The sequence below is a fragment of the Bombina bombina genome, chromosome 1, assembly GCF_027579735.1.
Source record: "Bombina bombina isolate aBomBom1 chromosome 1, aBomBom1.pri, whole genome shotgun sequence".
Lineage (NCBI taxonomy): Eukaryota > Metazoa > Chordata > Amphibia > Anura > Bombinatoridae > Bombina > Bombina bombina.
The window spans coordinates 318,347,575-318,371,167 of record NC_069499.1 but is presented as its reverse complement, the minus strand read 5'-3'; the positions used below and the strand labels follow the sequence as shown (position 1 = coordinate 318,371,167).

General features: G+C 37.9%; 1 protein-coding gene across 1 annotated transcript in view; it reads right to left on the bottom strand.

Moving 5' to 3' along the window:
* Window positions 1-23,593, bottom strand: part of CNTNAP5 (contactin associated protein family member 5) — an 886,402-nt gene that overhangs the window by 507,022 nt on the left and 355,787 nt on the right. The window contains 1 exon segment of the mRNA XM_053712216.1: window positions 14,529-14,678. Coding sequence (XP_053568191.1) covers window positions 14,529-14,678 — 150 coding nt within the window.

The window sequence follows — 23,593 nt, the reverse complement described above, 5'->3', positions numbered from 1 at the left end:
ACATTTCTGACATTCAAAAACAAAACAAAAACAAATCAGTGACCAATATAGCCACCTTTCTTTGCAAGGACACTCAAAAGCCTGCCATCCATGGATTCTGTCAGTGTTTTGATCTGTTCACCATCAACATTGTGTGCAGCAGCAACTACAGCCTCCCAGACACTGTTCAGAGAGGTGTACTATTTTCCCTCCTTGTAAATCTCACATTTGATGATGGACCACAGGTTCTCAATGGGGTTCAGATCAGGTGAACAAGGAGGCCATGTCATTAGATTTTCTTCTTTTATATCCTTTCTTGCCAGCCACGCTGTGGAGTACTTGGACGCGTGTGATGGAGCATTGTCCTGCATGAAAATCATGTTTTTCTTGAAGGATGCAGACTTCTTCCTGTACCACTGCTTGAAGAAGGTGTCTTCCAGAAACTGGCAGTAGGACTGGGAGTTGAGCTTGACTCCATCCTCAACCCGAAAAAAAGCCCCACAAGCTCATCTTTGATGATACCAGCCCAAACCAGTACTCCACCTCCACCTTGCTGGCGTCTGAGTCGGACTGGAGCTCTCTGCCCTTTACCAATCCAGCCACGGGCCCATCCATCTGGCCCATCAAGACTCACTCTCATTTCATCAGTCCATAAAACCTTAGAAAAATCAGTCTTGAGATATTTCTTGGCCCAGTCTTGACGTTTCAGCTTGTGTGTCTTGTTCAGTGGTGGTCGTCTTTCAGCCTTTCTTACCTTGGCCATGTCTCTGAGTATTGCACAACTTGTGCTTTTGGGCACTCCAGTGATGTTGCAGCTCTGAAATATGGCCAAACTGGTGGCAAGTGGCATCTTGGCAGCTGCACGCTTGACTTTTCTTGACTTTGGGCAGTTATTTTGCGCCTTGGTTTTTCCACACGCTTCTTGCGACCCTGTTGACTATTTTGAATGAAACGCTTGATTGTTCGATGATCACGCTTCAGAAGCTTTGCAATTTTAAGAGTGCTGCATCCCTCTGCAAGATATCTCACTATTTTTTACTTTTCTGAGCCTGTCAAGTCCTTCTTTTGACCCATTTTGCCAAAGGAAAGGAAGTTGCCTAATAATTATGCACACCTGATATAGGGTGTTGATGTCATTAGACCACACCCCTTCTCATTGCAGAGATGCACATCACCTAATATGCTTAATTGGTAGTAGGCTTTCGAGCCTATACAGCTTGGAGTAAGACAACATGCATAAAGAGGATGATGTGGTCAAAACACGCATTTGCCTAATAATTCTGCACTCCCTGTATAATAAAGCTATTAACCCCTATTCTGCCACTCTCCGACATTGCCGCTTTAAATTAAAATAACAATATCCCTATCTTAAAATAAATAAAAACTTACCTGTGAAATTAAAAAAAACCTAACAATTAACCTAACATAACTATTATACTAAAATTAAAATAACTACCAATTAAATAAACTATATTACACATTAAAAAAAATAACACTACTAAAAAAATTTAAGTCTAAAATTACAAAAAATAAAAAATACTAAATCACGAAAAATAACAAACGAAATTATCCAAAATAAAAACAATTACAGCTAATCTAATAGCCCTATAAAAATAAATACGCCCCCCCCCCAAAAAAACAAAAAACAAAACCTAGCCTACAATAAACTACCAATAGCCCATAAATGGCCTTTTTTAGGGCATTGCCCTAAAGAAATCAGCTCTTTTACCTGTAAAAAAATACAAAGACCCCCAAACAGTAAAACCCACCACCCAAACAACACCGCAAAATAAACATTCTAACAAAAACCTAAGCTACCCATTGCCCTGAAAAAAGGCATTTATTTCTTTAAAAAAAGCCCAAACCCTAATCTAAAATAAACCCACCAAAAAAAAAAAAAAAAAAACTAACACTATGACGATCCACTTACAGTCCAGACATCTAGGAGGCGAGATGTCTTCATCCAGGTGGCGAGGTCTTCATCCATACAGGCGGCATCTTCTATCTTCATCCAGGCAGCATCTTCTATCTTCATCCCAGCGGCATCTTCTATCTTTATCCTGGCGGCGGAGCGGGTCCATCCTTGAAGACATCTGGCACGGAGCATCCTCTTAATACGGTCACCATCATACACTGAATCTTCAATGCAAGGGAGCCTTTTCAAAATGGTGTTTCTTGCATTCCTATGTGCTGATTTGATTTTTGAAATTCAAATCAGCCAATAGGATGAGAGCTACTGAAATCCTATTGGCTGTTCAAATCAGCCAATAGGATGAGAGCTACTGAAATTCTATCAAATCAGACAATAGGAATGAAAGGGACGTCATTATGAAAAGGCTCCCTTGCATTAAAGATTCAGTGTACGGCGGTTACCATAAGAATAGGACGCTCTGCGCCGGATGTGTTGAAGGATGGACCCGCTCCGCCACCGGGATGAAGATAGAAGATGCTACCTGGATGAAGATAGAAGACGCCGCCTGAATGTCCGGACTTCAGAAACTGTAAGTGGATCATCGGGGGTTAGTGTTAAGTTTTTTTTTAGATTAGGGTTTGGGATTTTTTTTTTAAGCGCTGAATGCCCTTTTCAGGTAATGTAAAAGAGTTGAATGCCCTTTTAAGGCAATACCCTTTTAAGGGCAATGGGAAGCTTAGGTTTTTGTTAGGGTTAGGTTTTTTATTTTGGGGGGTTGGTTAAGTGGTGGGTTTTACTGTTGGGGGGTCTTTGTATTTTTTACAGGTAAAAGAGCTGATTTCTTTAGGCCAATGCCCTACAAAAGGCCCTTTTAAGGGCTATTGGTAGTTTATTTTAGACTAGGTTTTTTATTTTAAGGGGGGTATTTTTTAGGGCTATTAGATTAGGTGTAATTGTTTTTATTTTGGATAATTTAGTTTGTTATTTTTTGTAATTTAGTGTTTAATTTTTTTAGTAGTGTTAGTTTTTTTAAATGCATAATTTAGTTTATTTAATTGGTAGATATTTTAATTTTAGGATAATAGTTATGCTAGGTTAATTGTTAGTTTAAACTTATTTTTTTTATTTCACAGGTAATTATTTATTTTAAGATAGGGATATTGTCATTTTAATTTAAAGTTAGGGGGTTGTTAGGTTTAGGGGTTAACAGTTTAATTTATTTTTTGCGATGTGGGGGGCTGACGGTTTAGGGGTTAATAGGTTTATTTAGTGGTGGTGATGTGGGAGGCCAGAGGTTTAGAGGTTAATAACTTTATTTAGTGGCGGCAATGTCGGGGAGCGGCGGAATAGGGGTTAATAGCTTTATTATAGTGTCAGCTGTGTTGGGGTGCGGGGGAATAAGGGTTAATAACTTTATTACAGTGGCAGCGATGTCTGGGAGCGGCGGAATAGGGGTTAATAACTTTTATTAGTGGTGGCAATGTCAGGAGCGGCAGATTAGGGGTTAATAACTTTATTTTGGTGCCGGCGATGTCGGGGGCAGCAGATTAGGGGTGTTTAGACTTGGGGTTTATGTCAGGGTGCTAGTTTTAAACATAACTTTTTTCCCCATAGACATCAATGGGGGTTGGGTTACGGAGATCGCCATTCCGCGTTTCAGGTGTTTTTTTTCTAACACTCTGTCCCCATTGATGTATGGGGAAAGCGTGCATGAGCACATCAAAGCAGCCCTTGGATTTTGTGCGGTATGGAGCTTATCGCCACCATATCGCACGCACAAGGCGGCTTTTCAGAAACTTGTAATGGCAGCGCTATGGAGGGTGAAATAACGCAACTTTTGTTGTGTTTGTTTCACACCCTCTATAGCGCAAAACTTGTAATCTAGGTGTATGTAATTACAAGATTTTTTTTCTGTTCCCTGCATTTCCTTATCTATTATCCTTTGATGAAACCAAAAAGGGACAGATATGTGACAGTGTTAGACTTGTAAAGTCTGCCATGTGCACTTCCATTTGTCAGAATAAGAAATTTTTAGACTTAAATTACAGGAAATGGAGTAAAAAGGAATAATAAAAGTTTAATACGTGAACACTCCTGATCTCTTTTGAAACTACCTAGTTTTACTCTTCAATTAAAGATACCTCAAGAACAAAGCAAACTAAATATCAGAAGTAAATTGGAAAGTTGTTTAAAATTGCATGCTCTGGGGGCGGAGTTTGGCCGCACAGAGTAATGGCTGCTATTTAGCACAGCTCCCGGGCCCATATCCCTCAGTTGGGCATAAATAATCACAGTTGCAGGTAAAAAATTACACATCAACACACTTCAGATCGGGGGCTGAGATAAGTGACCTAGCTCAGCCGCTTTGCAAGCATCGCAAGAGAATCGGAGCCAGCAGACAGCAAAAAGAGGTGCGCAACAGGCCTAATTCGGCACGATCCGCAGAGACCTCGTGGGAAGAAGAGGTTCACAATCAACGGCGCAAACAAGTACTGGAGCCCACAACAACTATAGCGGAGAAGTCCAGCGCGGTCAGAACAACACCAAACACAAAAAGGAGTATAAAGGTGAGACACGGCACTATCGCATAAGGGTACTGTTGAAAGGCACCGGACATAGAGCGCAGCAGGGCAGGACCAGAATAAAAGGGTCTGAAAATAAAAAATAAAACATAGCTCATAGAGAATATTAACAGAGGCAATTACATTGTTATCAGCAAACGACAACATTGCTTAAAATATGGGCATAATCCACTATCATAGAAACTGAGGAACAATAAAAACTAAAAGAGAGCAGAGACGTTACTTATAAGAGAATCAGCTAATTGGGCATACTTAGGGTCTATAAAGAGCTAAAGTCAAACCAGTTATCAAAGCCCTTATAAGACTGCATACAGAAACAACCATAGCTGAACAGCACACAAAATAAAACCAAACATTTATACAAAAGGACATAGAACATCCAGCAAAATAAAAGCTGTAAATTGGGCATGCCAGCAAAAAAAAAAAAATCTGACACCTCAGTCAAGGCTAAAAAGATCAACCAGTACTTGAAACCACTAGAAAGTGATACCCCACGCAGTGAGAGTGGTGCAGAACTACCCCAAAAGACCACACCACTGACTGCAGTGCAAATGGATAACCACACAGGAGAAATCACAAAAGCAGACCTACTGCTCTTAGCAACTAAAGATGACATTAAGACAGCCATGACAGACATGAAAGACATGTTCAATGAAATTAAAAAAGACATCAAGAAAGTGGAGCGCAAAGTTTCCACTCTGGAAGAAAGTCATAACATCAACACACAAGACATCCAGCACCTATCCCAGCTATCATACAACCAAGAAGAAGTCATTCGCAATCTTGCAGATAAGGTGGAGGACCTAGATAATAGGGGACGCAGGAATAATCTAAGGATCAGAGGTGTACCAGAGAACATACAAACTGCTGCGATCCCTGGTTATCTGCAAGATCTTTTCAGAACTATTAAAGGCACCAATACCTCAGCAGACATAATAATTGAACGAGCGCACAGAGCATTGAGGCCTAAGCCACCAGCAAAAGCCCCACCACGTTATATTATAGTTAAGTTCCTTAACTTCTTGGACAAAGAAGAGGTGCTGAAGCATGCCCGTCAGAAGAACCCACTCACACACGCGGGTATAGCTCTACAAATCTTTACAGATCTAAGCCCAGCTACTCTACAGAAAAGAAGAGACCTACAATTTGTGACATCGGTGCTAAGGTCACAAAAGATACCGTATAGATGGGGATTCCCGGTAAGCCTCACAGCAACAAAGGGAGATAAAAATGCAACACTTCGCAACATGGAGGACATACCGGCCTTTTGCGAGGCCCTACAGATACAAATCCCCATGCCAGAGAACCATCACCAAGTTGGAGCACGCACACTAAAAAAAACCCACACAGAAGCACAAGGACTGATGTTCCACAACAACAGAACGCCTCAACTTCCAGAAATAACAGTCAATAATGGACAATAGCAAATAGAAGATGAAACCTCACACGCTGGACAGATGAGTATTAGCAAAAATAAAAATAAATGTATAATGTATATTGTTTATGATAGACTTACAATATGGTTACCCTTTCTCAGTGAATTAGAACTAGGATAATGTATTAACAATTGCTTACCCCTATAGGTAACAACTCCCCCGACATAGGAGATATCAAAGAAGGGGGAACATTTATAAAAACAACATATAGAAAGTAAAGGGAGTATTGTGATGTCGCACAGCCCTAATCTAAAACGTAATGTAACATCCTGCAACTCAATTGTATTAAAAATATTTAACTCATGAATATATGTATGCCCTCCTGGGGGTGAGGGCCGTAGCCCTCAATAGCTGCACTAGATTTGTGCCAGCTAGGTACAGGTTAATCCCTAGTTTTGAAGGGACGGTAGTTAGTACATACTGTGACAATAGATAGTATCGTACCTTGCATCAAAGTAAGATCAACATATTGAATATTTGCATTTTTTCCTTTTGTTACCTATTGTTGTTGATTGCATATTTATATCCCTCATCAATACCCCACTCTTCCTCACCCCACCCTCCCTACCCCCAAATCCCATAACCACATGATAATTGCAGATTCAAGTAAAAAATAGCACACCACAATCAGGAATAATAGAGCAGCTGGATCCTCAGGGACCCGCCCAGACAGTACATATAACTTAGAGAGGGTAACACTGACATACACTCAGCTCAAAACACCGAGATAAGATGGACAAATCACCCACAATACACCCAATAAACATTATCACAATTAATGTCAAAGGGTTCAACATACCCCAAAAGAGAACAATAATACTAAACGACCTACATAGACAAAAAGGAGACATAATTCTATTACAAGAAACACATTTTAAGAAGGGGTCAGAACCAAAATGGCACCATCACATATATACAACAGCCCACTTTTCATCAGGCACCACGAAAAACTGTGGAGTCGGTATTCTGGTTCACCCTAATGTTCCACTGGAAGTCACACATATAGATACAGATGTAGAGGGAAGGTTGCTCATTGTGACAGGCCTGCTCTTTGGCCAGCCCATAAATATTGCAAATGTATACTTCCCCAACAAACACCAAGCAGCATTCATGCACAAAACCTCAGGGAGGATACTGGACAACACCAAAGGCAGATTGTTCATAGGGGGGGATTTCAATGTTCCTCTCAACCCAGAGATGGATACATCAAGTGGTATCTCCAATGTCCCAAAAAGGGATATTAAACACATCAACAATCAACTACAATCACTAGCACTGCATGACATACGGCGCACTATCCACCCCACGACACGGGACTTCACTTTCTACTCCTTTCCACACAAATCATATTCTAGGATTGACTATCTCCTAACAGACTCAGTAGGCCTCACACTTATCAAACATGTGAAGATTAGCTCGGCAACTTGGTCGGATCATGCCCCAGTCACCTGTCAAATAATCTGGCCTGATAGCCCGACAACTCCATATGTATGGAGATTGGAGGACAGCCTCCTAGACCATCCCCTAATTCAAACTAACATTGAAAAAGCATTGATAGAATATTTTCATCTCAACGTCTCCCCAGACGTAACCTGGGAGAATATATGGGAGGCACATAAGTGCGTGATAAGGGGGGAACTGCTTAAACATAAAGCGGCACTACTGAAACAGCACAGAGCTAAATACAACACACTCCTAGCAGACCTCCAACACTTGGAGCTCATACATAAACAAAATCCAAAAGACAATGACACAAGCACCCGACTTGCAACAGCCAGGTTAGAGCTTAACACATATTTGCAACACGAGCAACAAAACAGGGCCTTAAAGCTACAACAAAAATATTATACCCAGGGAAATAAAGCAGGGAAAATACTTGCCAGAGCTCTAAAACGTAGGCACCTTAAAACGCACATTTATAGAATTAAAACTAAGACAGGACACACTAAAAGTGATAGCTCATCCCTGGTGGCGGAATTCTGCTCATACTACTCATCTTTATACAACCTAGCCCAGAGAGATGACACTATAAATACACCACATAGCAAAAGCCAAGAAATATCTAAATACCTAGCCAAGATCAATTTGCCCAAGATAGATAAGGAACAATCCGATACCTTGGACTCCCCAATAAATATCACAGAAATCAAAAGGGCAATCAAAGCGTTACCCACTGGGAAAAGCCCAGGACCAGATGGGTTTACCATCAAATACTACAAAAAATACATTCATATCCTGGCCCCAAAACTGATGCAGCTATTTAACTCCTTAGACAGCGCAAAGGGTTTCCCTACCTCCATGCTTAAGGCACACATCACAGTGTTGCCAAAACCCGGCAAGCCACCTAATACACCCGAGAACTTTCGGCCAATATCCCTCCTGAACACCGATGTAAAAATATATGCCAGAATATTAGCAAACAGGCTTAACCCCATTCTACCCTTATTAATAGCCCCTGACCAAGTGGGATTCATACCAGGTAGAGAAGCGAGGGATAACACCCTTAAAATCTTACAGCTCATCACTTTAGCCCACAATACGCACCAAGAACTAGTATTAGTATCCACCGATGCCGAAAAGGCCTTTGACAGGGTGGATTGGGATTTCCTCAAGGCCACGCTTCAAAGAATGAACATGAGCGACAACTTCATAGGAAAAATTTTCTCACTCTATTCTGGCCCCACTGCCAGAGTTAAAGCTAATTCAACCCTTTCAGAACCCTTTAGAATACAAAATGGCACAAGAAAGGGCTGCCCTCTCTCACCCATCTTATTTGCCATTTCAATTGAGACACTAGCGTGCCATATCAGGTCAAATAACGAAATCAAAGGCATATCCACAGGAGAAAACGAATACAAATTAGCAATGTATGCAGACGATGTCTTGCTAACACTAACAAACATAGATAAATCCCTACCGGCGTTACTTAAAACACTAGAAGAATATGGAAAAGTATCAAATTTCCACTTAAACCTAACCAAATCAGAATTGCTCAATATAAATACTCCCGCACCCATATTAAATAAAATAAGAACCATATGCCCCATTAAAATTCAACAAACGCAGATAAAATACCTGGGCATCCTTATTACTCGCAACATGCAAGACCTATTCACTGCAAATTACCATCTTTTACTCAAGGAGATAACAAACGATCTCTCCAGGTGGAAAAATAAAACCATTTCATGGATAGGTAGGATAAATGTCACAAAAATGAACATACTCCCTCGTATATTATACGTACTACAGGCACTACCCATCACACTGACGAGAGATTACCTAACATGATTACAAAAACACATAGACCAATTTATATGGAACGGCATAAGGCCGAGAATCCCCAGGAAAACCCTGTACATGACAAGAGAGAGAGGGGGACTGGGATTGCCTAATATAAGACTGTATAGAATAGCGACAGTGATACAAAGGATAGTGGACTGGAGCCATAATTCAAACTCCAAACAATGGATACAAATTGACAAAGAAATACTTCAACTCAAAAACATGGGTTGGCTGGCATGGATGCCGGCAAAACATAGGCCAAGAAAGATACGAGAATTCCCACTGTGGGAGGAGCTCTTCCTGCAGTGGGACGCACTGATAAACACAAGCACACATATAACCACAAGACCTTCGCCCTTGACCCCACTCCTGGCGAACCCGGAGTTGCCATTTTTCTCACAGATCAGAGCCACCCCGGAGACATCCCCTCAGTTAGCAAAATATATAATTAAAAGCTTGGTATCTGGGGACAAGGTTTGTTCCCGTGAGGAACTAGCAGAACGGCTGGGAATCACCCCATCTAACTGGTTGCTACATTCACAGATATCACATTACCTGTCAACGCACAAAGCAAAGCATAACATGATCAGACAATTAACACCCTTTGAAACCATGTGTACTTCCACACACTACCCCCGTCATACTGTTTCCACACTGTACAAAATACTCTTACACTCTGACAGAGACCAACTCCCATCCTACTGCCACAAGTGGCATAGGGAACTACGCACAGAAATCAATGACACAGACTGGCTGCGGATATTCCAAAACCACAAAAGAGCATCAGTCTCGGCTAAGACACAGGAAACAAACTTTAAATACTTATCCCGTTGGTATCTCACACCGACGAGGATCAAAAAAATTTATAAACACGCAAGCGATAGATGTTGGAGGGGCTGTGGAGAAATAGCTGATATACATCATGTGTGGTGGGAGTGTGGCAGGCTAGGAACATACTGGGAGGAAGTCCTTAAACACATATATAAAACTTTGGACACACAGATAGCCAGAGAACCAAGCATACTCTTATTTCACAACCTTCCAAACCTAAAAGATGATGTAAAACAATCATTGCTATTCATAATGCTCAATAGCGCAAAAGCCCTTATACCCCTGAAATGGAAATCCGCGGAGGTGCCGGATTTGGAAATGTGGAAACAACAGGTGGAAAAACAACTTGTCTTGGAGAGATACCATTTTCTTAAAATTGGCAAGATAGACACCCACGAGTACATGACATTAAGGTGGAACGCTAACAGAAATAATAGATAGACCAGAACTATGCCACAGTTAACACCACACCAGTTATAGCAATACACACACCAATCTCAAACCAAAACACTAAAAATCTGTGGGTGATCCTTATATGGACATCCCCGCTTCGTGGGCGGGTCCCTGGGGATGAAACCAAATCAAGCGATAAAACTACACAGCTCCATACCCTACTACCCTACCCAATAGCCTTCCCCTCCCAACCTTCCTTTCCCCGAACCACTCTTTCTTATCAAAATTTATCTACAAACCAAACCAAAAGAAAAAAAAAAAAAAAAAAAAAGAGGCATGCAAACACGCTACAAAGTTATATATAGTCTTGATGTGATATGCATTAACAGCTTTTGGTTTACCAAATACCTGGACTCTTTTGTATTATCTCATTAACCGTGAAATGGACATACATACATAAGGACTATAGAACACTCCCTCTCCGTTCACCCACTACCTACCAAAAGACATTTAACCTGCGGATTGGCATGCTTATTAGCAATCTATGGAATTATAATTTCAGAAGACATTCTACGAATAACACTGTTTATATGCCAAAATACTTATTGTACAAACTGTTGATGTTGTTGTTGAACGGCTCACGTTGTAACCCGAGCCAAATCTGTTTATCTGATAATTCCATAATAAAGCTCTTTGGAAAAAAAAAATTGCATGCTCTATCTGAATCATGAAAGTTTAATTTTAACTTTACTGTCCCTTTAACTACACATAATTAAACGTTTATAATACAAGCTCAAACTGTGTATTGTGTCTTTAATTTAATACCCAAATGTTTAAACACTTGAAAGTGATGCAGCATAGCTGTAAAAAGCTGATTAGAAAATATCACTTGAACATCTCTATGTAAAAAAGAAAGATATTTTACCTCAAAAGTTCCTCAGTAGCCACCTCCCATTGTAAAGGATTTCTAAGCAGCATTTTAGTGTGTTTGTCCTGGGACATCTGAAGGGACTAGCATTGTGCACTCTCATATTATTTCACCAATCAGGTAAAGGAAGCTTACTATGAAATCTCATGAGAGTTAAGTCAAATCTCATGAGATCACAGTAAGAGTTCATGACCTCAGCACTGCTGATGCTGATTGGCTGCTGTTCATTTCTTCATTTTTTTTTTATTTTTACCTGCAGCTGGAAGCAGGTGAAGTATAACTTTTTACACAGAACTTACTCTACTGAGCTGAGGAGATTGTGAGGTAAAACATCTTCCTTTTTTACGTAGAGATACTCAGGTGATATTTTCCTGTCAGCTTTTTACAGTTATACTGCATCAGTTTCAAGTGATTTAGCATATGAGTATTATGTCCCTTTAAGAAGGAATCCATGATCACCACATGTAAGCAAAACATTTTACTCTAATTGGACATTCTCATCTGGGCATCACAGTGAGAACCATTAATATGAGCACAGAGAATACCCCCACCTTGTAACATGCGCACAGGGAGCTCATGCATAACATTTAATATTTTACATAAATAATTTACAATGATTTACATAAATGTATCAATTGGTGGAGTAAACCTATAGGACTGTAATAGTAAGTCACACAGGCTTGTTCTGTCATTGGATCATAAAAGAAATGTACCAGTAAGTAATCCTATTCTGTCTCGTCTTTGTAATAGCACATAAAGCTAATCCTAATAAATAGGTATATTTGTTTATAAGGTGTCCTTAAAGGGACATGAAACCCCCAAAATGATTTCATTATTCAAATAGAGCATACATTTGCTTTGTTCTCATGGCATCCTTTGTCAAAAAGTATGCCTAGGTAGGCTCAAAAGGTGGGAGATAGCTGCTGATTGGTGGCTGCACATATATATACCTTTCATCATTGGCTTACCAATGTGTTATGCTTCCAGTAGTGCATTGCTGCTACTTCAATAAAGAACCATCTAGTTCTACTATAAAGCTACGGGGAGATTGAATGTAAATGTTGATATAAATGTATTGCTAACAATTATCCGTCCCTGCATCATTCACCCAATCTACATACCCAGCCTTCTTGCAACAATTAAAAGAAAAAATGTAGGATAACTAGGATTTTATTATTTCCATTGTGTCCAAATTAGAACACAAACAGGTGGGCAGAGCCTACTGCAATCAGATGCATTGTTAAATTATGTTGAACTGATATAGCAATTGGAACAAGATGATGGAGTAATTGAGCTATTGTTTTTTTGTCAAACACAGTGGAATGTAAGTGCGTGTGATCATTATAAACCTAGGGGCCAGAATCAGTGGATTGAGCTCTGCCCATAATACTTGCAGGCAGGAGCAGGTGTTTGAGCGCATAGGTATGCAAGACTTTTCATTGAGGAAATACCCTTTATCCTCCCTATCCCTTAAGTATGAATTAAGATCTTTGGTGATGATATTCTGCTGAGGGCCTAAAGGATATATTTTTGTGCATTTTAGCCCTGCTTTTTTTAGAATTTTATTTTTAGAGACCTTATTTGATTGGATAAAAAGAGATTTTGTTTAGGTTTATTAATGAACATTAAGTTTCTTAATTGCAACTTTCCCCTTGATGCACTTAAGCAAAATGTTGCATTCAAAAGATAGTTTCACTTAAACTTTCATGGGACCCTCCTATTTTTCTATTTAATATATCTAAATGCATTACTTGCAAATTGCATTTTAGATTGTTTGAAATGATGTTAAATAGTGTCAAGTCACCCTGATACATTGGAAATGTATCTCTGTTCCTACACTGACTGAGTTGTGTACTCACACTTACATTAGAGAGATATCAGTTCCATGTAAATTAACCGCATTTAACATCAATAATAATGTAAAAGTAACAAAGGGGCCGATTTAGCATCGATCTGTCCGACAGACATCGATGAATGCCAACAGCATACGCTGTCGGCATTTATTATTGCACAAGCAGTTCTTGCGAACTGCTTGTGCAATGCCGCCCCCTGCACATTTGCGACCAATCGGCTGCTAGCAAGGGGTGTCATTTAGCCCGATCATATAGGATCGGGCGGATTGATATCCACAGCCTCAGAGCAGGCGGACCAGTTATGGAGTAGCGGACTTAAGACCACTGCTTCATAACTGCTGTTTCCGGCGAGCCTGAAGGCTTGAGCGGAAACAGGGGCATCAAGCTCTGTTCAGGTGCTTGATAATTTGGCCCCAAAGTGTACTTGTAAATATGTGTGTCTCTCCTTTTTTTTATTGATACTTTAACCATCTCACAAATGTACAGCTTTGCTAAAGTGGAGAGATAATGTTATAAATATTAGTATAATCTCTAGGAATTGTTAGCTTTTATTGTTTATCTTGTATTTTTCATTGATTTTATAAAAAAAACAGTATAAAATGTTGTTACTTTTGAGTATACCATATGTTGCTTGTAAAATTTTAAGAAAAAATTAGATTCAAATAATACAATTTAAAAAAAAAAAATTAATAAAGCTTACTTTGTACTTATTTTTTATTTATTTATTATAGCAAAACTGTCAAGGTGAATACAAAAAAAGGTACTAGGGTATATATATATATATATATATATATATATATATATGTATATATATATATATATATATATATATATATATATATATATATATATATATGTATATATATATATATATATATATATATATATATATATATATATATATATATATATATATGTATATATATATATATATATATATATATATATATATATATATATATATATATATACATACATACATACATACATATATATACTGCTTTTAAACAGTGTAATATTTAAAGTCTCATCTTTCTATTTTGAAGGATATTCAATTTGCCAGAACTGATGTAAAAATACCCTTAGCGGAGCGTTAGCAGTGCTGTCACACTTGCTGATATTGCTGATTGAACCTACCCATAGAGAAACATGGATAGGGTCAATCAATTCTGTCTGCAAGTGGTACAATCAAGCAGCACTGTGGAAGCAATTTTCTGGTTTCTTAGCAAACTAGAGAAGAAGATGATGCTGGGAAGGTAAAAAATGTAATGTAAGATGAAGAATGTGGTTAGAAAGTCTCAGTTATCGTAACTCATGTCAGAGTTGACCCACCTCCAAAATAGTAGCTGTGTCCTGAATAAATCTGTAATGGGACATTTGCCTGAACTGGAGAGGTGACTCCATTATCCAATGTTAGGGTGATCCGATGTCGTCTTGCATTCATAGCAATGGAGTGCCACAAACCATCATTTAAACCACTTCCTGAAAAATGAATCAGAGTTAAAAATAACTAGTTGTTCAAAACTTAAATCTGCCTTTTTTGGCACTTCTATGGAGCAATTCAATTCACAAAATAAAGCGATTATTACAAGAAGACAAAATCAAATATTAATATTATCCATGTTCTCATATCACCTAATTCCTTCAATAAAAATATCTTATTTTTCTGCAGCATTTTAAATCCTCTTTGCACAAGAGCTTTGCTTAGTTACAATTAGTTACTCCTAAAAATATTACCTTAAATCAGAATTATTTTACACCAAAAAGTGTCTAATGAAGAAGTAGGAAAATCTGAAGGGCTCTAGGTAATGACTTGGCCAGCAAGCACTGTAGGAAAGTTCAGAAAATTCCACAGTGTGAGTTTAAGATGAAATTACAAATTGATGCTATTCCTGTTCATTCCTGAACATAAGCAATACAGTGCACTGACAGCAACATGTCAATCAGTCAGCAGTCTGCAGAGATGTTTTAAAATGACAATAGCATCAGGGATATATTATAATAGAACACTCTTAAATCTGCCATACAAGTTCACATTTAGAATGAAATGCATGTACTACAAAGTTTAGAGTCATTAAACCTCTAGATTATTAGGCTCAGTGAATAACCTTTCAGAATTCTGAGGACAATGATGCATGAAAATAAGGTTTCTATCCAAGCCCTGTGCAGGTGACCTTTTGGCTCACTGCATGTCCCTCTCAGTAGGGGTCAACTCATTGGAAGACCAGCTGCCTCATTGTGAGCCTCAGCTGTCTCATTATACAACTTGGTGATCACTGTGTTGAATTCATGCAATTTTCACCTAGTTTGCTGACATGATTAAGTACTTCTATTACACTAAATTGATATGTCAGCGGTGTCAAAAACCCAAGATAGATAAAAGCTATTTCATAATGATACAATAAAAGCTACATGTTAGTCTTAGTATTTTGTTTTCATACCTATTATCAAACCTCCACTGAATGACATAGAAAGTAAAGTACTGAAAAGTAATTCAAGATATTGTTATTATTATAATTTTGCTGTGCAAAAAAGGTAATAACTCTTACTGCACAGAGTATGTAGCATATAAGATCAGTTGTTTTAAGTTATGCAAATCACCTGAAAAGTAAGCAAAAGCAATTGGTTGATAATCCTCCAAATATAAATTGGTTGATTAATAATAAGAGTACTATGAAATGTGGAAAGAAAAAGTGTGGTATGTGTCCACACATCAATACAGCTTCCATTTTTCATAATTCCAATTGTTCAGAGGAATTTAATATTAAAGTTCAAAGTAACTATAACTCTACATATGTAGTATACAGTTTAGAATGTGGGTGTGGCCTATTTTATGTGGGCCGCACCGAAAGGAAAATAAAAAGAAGGTTTTATGAGCATGTGTATTATATAAAAGAAAAGTCCAATAAACACAATGTCTCTAGACACTTTATGGAATGTCATTATTGTGATCCAAGCAGTTTGAAAATACAAATTATTGATTGGGTTCCCCCTAAAGAAAGGGATAGACTCTTAAAACTACACAAATTAGAAACTTTATGGATATACAAAATTAAATCTTTATACCCTCCTGGTTTAAACATTGATGTAGATGTGGCAGCCCATATGTAAGTAGTTGGTATTATTTACTATGATGAAAATGGATCAGTTGATTTTTGAATGCTTTCATTATGTTTTAATCTATATCTTGATGCAGAAAGAATGTTTTTATTATAATATTTATTTTATTGTTATATTACCATTTTTACAATTATCATTTTGGTTAGTGTACCATATAAATAGTGATGCGCTTTGGATGTTGTACTTTAATTAATAGGTTTGTGTATATCAAGAAAGAATAATGTAGTACGAATTGGCACCATGGTAGGTTTTAACAGTCGCCCCAAATGTTATTCTGATCGGCCTCAATATGAGGTAGCTTTTTAAGTCTATGTTCTTAAAAGTGTGAAATTTTATGATTCGTTGGTCTTATGCATATTTTATGATGTAAGGTTGTGTATAATGTTTTTATTATATTTTCAAACTGCTTGCAATTGCTAGAGTAAGTGCAACCATACAACTAACATTTAATTATGCTAACACCTGGGAGGTGTGTTTACCTATACACACTCTCTCATCTTATTGGCCATTGAAACCTTTATTAAGGGGTTTGCTACTTGCAAGTTCATATGCCATTATTTTTATCCTCTTCAAAAAGCCTGTCTGCAGAATGGGTGAAACCCGTTGAGGTTTCTGTCACCCCAATATAAGTTACCCTTATGTGGGCGTTTTAAATCAATTATAAGCATTGTTATTCGTTACACACTATTGTTTAAACAAATTCTTGAATCTCGAGACCGGAGACTGCCCCTCTTTGGGAAACACGGTGGTCTTACGTGTAGGGCATGTCTATTGTCATCCTTCCGGACTGGATCCTGTGAATCACTTACCTGACTGTCTGTATTTATGATACGTTGATGTTTTCTGCACGTTCTGTAAGTGTGATTTTATATGTGCATCTGTTATTGTTAAATAAAACTCACTTGAAACGAGTTTTGTGCTTCTTTTGTTTTCTTGTTCATCTGTAATTCCGTAACGCTGAGAGGATTGAGTTCAGCATCATAGGAGCAGCATCTCGGACAACACACCTGTCAGCGAGTGGCGTCATCTTCTGGCCAGATTGAGGAGCCATTGTCATAAGCTGGAGTGTTTGGGAAGAGGCCCTGAGCATCCGCTGGAAGGCATGACTTATTCTCTGTTGCTACATGAACATGACAGTATAAGGGAGGTATTTCCTCTACATTTTGGTTATGATTATTTATGGACTACTTTTGTTTGTTTTAAACACTCCAGCACCTTTGTGTGCACATTGTGTGCATATTGTGTCTACATATACATTACTATTGTTATTGTTTTATCTTTTTATATTGTCACATTATTCTTGCATAATATTAATGTAACATCCGTTTTGTTATCACTGTATACTGGGAATTAGTGCAGATAATTTTTACTTGTGTTCTTTACCTAATCTAATAGCCCTATAAAAATAAAAAAGCCACATCAAAATAAAAACACCCCCTAGCCTACAATAAACTACCAATAGACCTTAAAAGGGCCTTTTGTAGGGCAATGCCCTAAGTTAAACAGCTCTTTTACCTGTAAAAAAATACAAATACCCCCCAACAGTAAAACCCACCACCCAACCAACCCCCCAAAATAAAAAAACTAACTCTAAAAAGAAACTAAGCTATCTATTGCCCCTAAAGGGGCATTTGTATGGGTATGGTCCTTAAAAGGGCATTCAGCTCTTTTTCACTTACCCAAAAAAAAAAAACTAATACTAACCCCATAAAATCTACTCACGTTTTCTGAAGTCCGGACATTCATCTTCATCCATACGGCAAAAAGTCTTAATCCAGGTGGCGACACCTTCATCCATCTCGGGGAAGTCTTCTATCTTCATCTTCATCCTGGCGGCGTGGAGCAGAGCTATCCTGGAAGCCAATCCAATCCTGCACAGAGCGTCCTCAACATAAGGTCGCCGCTGTACACTGAAGTTGAATGTAAGGTAGCCATTTCAAAATGGCGTACCTTGCACTCCTATTGGCTGATTTTATTTTTCAAATTCTAATCAGCCAATAGGATGAGAGCTTCTGAAATCCTATTGGCTGTTCCAAACAGCAAATAGGATGAGAGCTACTGAAATCCTATTGGCTGATTTGAACAGTGAGCCACAATGCCACCACAAAAAGGAAACTGTATTCTAATCATTGTAATGCTACTGTCCTTCTTTTGCATAGTTTAAGTTTCAGAATTTCTAATTAAATATTTATAGCAGTAATCTCTTACATTTTCTGGACTTTTGTAACGAGAGTTGAATATCTTCGATTATATATATATATAAAGACGGGGGGTTATACCCCGAAACTGTTAACACTATAATTAAAGCATAGATTGAAAGCATTATGGCGAATGCTCCCTGTGGACATTTATTTTGTATATTTTGCTTGGGAAGCACCCCGGATCAATATTAGGTACAGTGAGTGCTAGTTTCTTATATATATTATTATTTATAAATGAAAATCATGGAAATTGTCAGTGGTGCCTAAACTTTTGCATACGACTATATACATATATATATATATAAAGTAAATAGAGGAGGGGAAAAATGGCACAAATGTCACCCTTGGAATTTGGATCTCCATATCCAAATATAAGCACCCACTTGAGTCACTCATTTAATGTTAAAGGGACACTGTACCCAAAAAATGTTTTCGTGATTCAGATAGAGCATGCAAGTTTAAGCATCTTTCTAATTTACTCCTATTGTCAAATTTTCTTTATTATCTTGGTATCTTTATTTGAAAAGCAAGAATTTAAGTTTAGATGCCGGCCCATTTTTGGTGAACAACCTGGGTTGTCCTTGCTGATTGGACAGCACCAATAAACAAGTGCTGTCCATGGTACTGAACCACAAATTGGCTGGTTCCTTAGCTTAGATGTCTTCTTTTTCAAATAAAGAAAGCAAGAGAACAAAAAAAAATTGATAATAGGAATAAATTAGAAAGTTGCTTAAAATTGCATGCTCTATCTGAATCACATAAGAAAAAATTTGGGCTCAGTGTCCCTTTAATGAGCCCATCATATGTAAAACCTCATGCAGCGCATGTGTACAACTAAATATCTGCACGTTGCACACTGCTATACTTAGGAGAGCTCTACCCCCATGCCAAACCCATAAACATTTCTGTAGATGTCCATGCCAGTAGATTTATAAATAAAAAAAATATTCAGTATGCTAGAAATGCTTATTTTGTCTGGGTTATAAGAGAAAAAATGAAAGATCTGTAGGAATAAAGGCTGATGACTCATAAGAGATAATGATTTAGGAGGGGTAAATGGGATGGTTTGATAATCTAGAAGCTGTCATCTGTGAGATGTATAGAAAGAAGAACCTTTAAAGGACTTGAAACCCAATTTTTTTCTTTCTTGATTTAGACAGAACATACAATAAAAAATAAAAAAATAGTATATTTCTATTATCAAATTTGTATCATTATCATTGTATTCTTTGATGAATAGTTATCTACTCACAGCCAGCTGTACAGCTTTCAGCGACTCAAGCAGTTAACCCCAGACAAGCCTGGGTGCAAAACCCATAGGGAAAATTATATATAGCAATTTAGGTTGCCAAGTTAGAATTTCCATTTTATAAATGTATTCATTCATGTTAACACTCCTTAAAACACCAAAGCGAGTAAACCTCCAGATAATTATATTATAACATTAACTTAAATATAATTTAATACTAAAAAAAAGTATTGCCTTATTCCAATGAATGCCTGCAAAAGTAAAGCATTACAGTACTTTCTGGCAGCCAAGGGTTAAACATATATCATGTGGATGTACATAACTGTTTTATTATTTGCTTTCAGCAGTCAAAGAGTTAAAAACTCTGGAGTTCTGCTCTTCTTTTTTTTTTTTTTACAACCTTTCATCTTGGAACAAACAAATCCGTTTGATGGTTTTGGTATATCTCCTTTATGAGTCTTTATTTTATCCATGTTAACAATTATTGTTCTGCACTATAGTCCTCACATATTTTCATGAGACTTTGGGGAAAAGCTTCACATACTAATCATTCCATTACCAACAAAAGCGAACTTCTAAAAAGCTTATTTTGCAATTATATTAGTCATTTCATCTAGGCAAAAGTGTATTTTGTGTGAAATCGAATGCCTACTAATTTATACTGGGCAGCATTCCTTTGAACCCAGCCAGCCTATTAGAATGAGCAATTTCTAATGTTATTTCTGTGAAGATCAGATGGGAGATGTTGCTTGTTTGCTTTTATACACTGAGGATTTCTGTGGCATTTTATTCATGTCATGTCCCTCCTTCCTTTAAAATAAGGCTATTTCATTTACTTCATTTTTAAGCTAAAGATATGTAGACTTAAAAGAAATCTACAATAAAAGCATTCTTGTTTGTGAGGAAACTTCTTGATTAAATGAAGATTGTTGTATTTTCTTTTTTCTTTTCTATCTCGACTTGGCTGTTCTTAGAGTTATTTGGTATAATTGCTTTTCCACTGCAAAATTAAATCAATGAAGTTCATATGTCTACTAAAAATGAATTTGAAGAATGTTAGTGTTTCTTACGTAATGTTTAATATTTTTATATGCTGATAAAGGAATGGGCAAATATGTGTTATTTAAAGGAACACAAACAACAGTCCCTTTAAAATTTCATAAGTTATGATAATGGAATATTTCCTAAAATAAACTAACTTTATCCTTGCTTATCTGACATGACCCTCTCCTCAGTAATGAACCTACTCAGCTGAGGCCCCTGATGAAAAAATGTTTTGGGCCCACATGCACATTATAATGATACTGAGTATTTATTTACTGGTAGTGAGCACCCTGTGCTCTATAATGATGTGTTTTTATACACTATACCCTGGTGAGTACACTGATCTGCTATATATTAACTGAATATCTATTTACTAAGGGTCCGAATTATCAAATGGCGAGTGGACATGATTCCACATACCCCTACTCTAACCCACCCAAAACCCCTTAAAAAAAACCTATTGCTAACCCCCTGAAGATCATCCTACCTTGAGTCGTCTTCACTCAGCCAAGCCAAATTCTTCATCCAAGGTGCGCAGAGGTCCATCATCCGGTAGAATTCTTCATCCAAGCATGGCAAGGAGACGTCCTTCATCTGGTAGAAGTTTTCATCCAGGCGGCGTCTTCAATCTTCATCCATCCGTAGCGGAGCGGAGCCATCTTCAAAGCAGCCGACGCAGAGCAATCCTCTTCTACCGACGGACTAACGATGATGATCGGAACAGCCAATAGAATGCGAGTTCAATATGATTGGCTGATTGGATCAGCCAATCGGATTGAACTTCAATCTGATTGGCTGATTGCATCAGCCAATCAGATTTTTTCTACCTTAATTCCGATTGGCTGATAGAATTCTATCAGCCAATCGGAATTGAAGGGACGCCATCTTGGATGACGTCCCTTAAAGGAACATTCATTTGTTGTTAGTCCGTCGGTAGAAGCAGATGGCTCCGCGTCGGCTCCTTTGAAGATGGCTCTGCTCCGCTCTGGATGGATGAAGATTGAAGACGCCACCTGGATGAACACTTCTACCGGATGAAGGACCTCTTCTTGCCCCGCTTGGATGAAGACTTCTACTGGATGATGGACCTCCTCTGCGCACCTTGGATGAAGAATTCAGCTTGAATGAGTTAAGACGACTCAAGGTTTAATGATCTTCAGGGGGTTAGCGATAGGTTTTTTTAAGGGGGGTTTGGGTGGGTTAGAGTAGAGGTATGTGGGTGGTGAGTTGTAATGTTGGGGGATATTGTATTTTATTTTCAGGCAAAAGAGCTGATTACTTTGGGGCAAGGCCCCGCAAAAAGCCATTTTAAGGGCTGGTAAAAGAGCTGATTACTTTTGTATTTTAGAATAGGGTAGGGAATTTTTTATTTTGGGGGGCTTTTTTATTTTATTAGGGGGGTTATATTAGGTGTAATTAGCTTAAACTGCTTGTAATTCTATTTAATTTTTTGTAGTTTAGTGGGGGGGTTTGTATTATAGATTAGTTTATTTAATTGTATTTTATTTTAGGTAATTGTAGGTAATTTATTTAATTAATTTAATGATAGTGTAGTGTTAGGTTTAATTGTAACTTAGGTTAGGATTTATTTTACAGGTAATTTTGTATTTATTTTAACTAGGTAGCTATTAAATAGTTAATAACTATTTAATAGCTATTGTACCTAGTTAAAATAAATAAAAAGTTGCCTGTAAAATAAATATAAATCCTAAAATAGCTACAATGTAATTATTAATTATATTGTAGCTATATTAGGGTTTATTTTACAGGTAAGTATTTAGTTTTAAATAGGAATAAGGATTAGGGGTTAATAATAATAATAGATAATAATAGATTGGGGTTAATAATTGTAGGTAGGTGGCAGCGAAGTTAGGGAGGGCAGATTAGGGGTTAATACTATTTATTCTAGTGTTTGCGAGGCGGGAGTGCGGCGGTTTAGGGGGTAATACATTTATTATAGTGGCGGTGAGGTCCGGTTGGCAGATTAAGGGTTAATAAGTGTAGGTAGGTAGCGGCAACATTGGGGGGGCAGATTAGGGGTTAATAAATATAATATAGGGGTCGGCGGTGTTAGGGGCAGTAGATTAGGGGTTCATAGCTATAATGTACGTTGTGGCGGTGTCCGGAGCGGCAGATTAGGGGTTAATAGTATAATGTAGGTGTCAGCGATAGCGGGGGCGGCAGATTAGGGGTTAATAAGTGTAAGGTTAGGGGTGTTTAGACTCGGGGTACATGTTAGGGTGTTAGGTGCAGACTTAGAGAGTGTTTCCCCATAGGAAACAATGGGGCTGCGTTAGGAGCTGAACGCTGCTTTTTTGCAGGTGTTAGGTTTTTTTCAGCCAAAACTGCCCCATTGTTTCCTATGGGGATATCGTGCACGAGCACATTTTAGCTGCTTACCGCTACCGTAAGCAACGCTGGTATTGAGGGTTGAAGTGGCGCTAAATTAGGCTCAACGCACCCTTTTTTGAGCCTAATGCAGCCCCTCAGACAACTCTAAATACTAGCGTTGTTGGAAGGGTGCGTTGGGAAAAAAAGCAACGTTAGCTACGCAGCATTTTACCGACAAAACTCTAAATCTAGGTGTATTAGTTATTAATCATGCTCTAACCTGACCCTGGTTTAGATCAACTGCACTAAAACCTAAAGGTGTGTTAGAAATACTTTAAATTTATATGTTCTTTACATAGAAGAAAAGGTTCTTATTATTGATAAATACACTGTGTATATATATATATATATATATATATATATATACACATAGTACTTTTTTATAAGAAAAG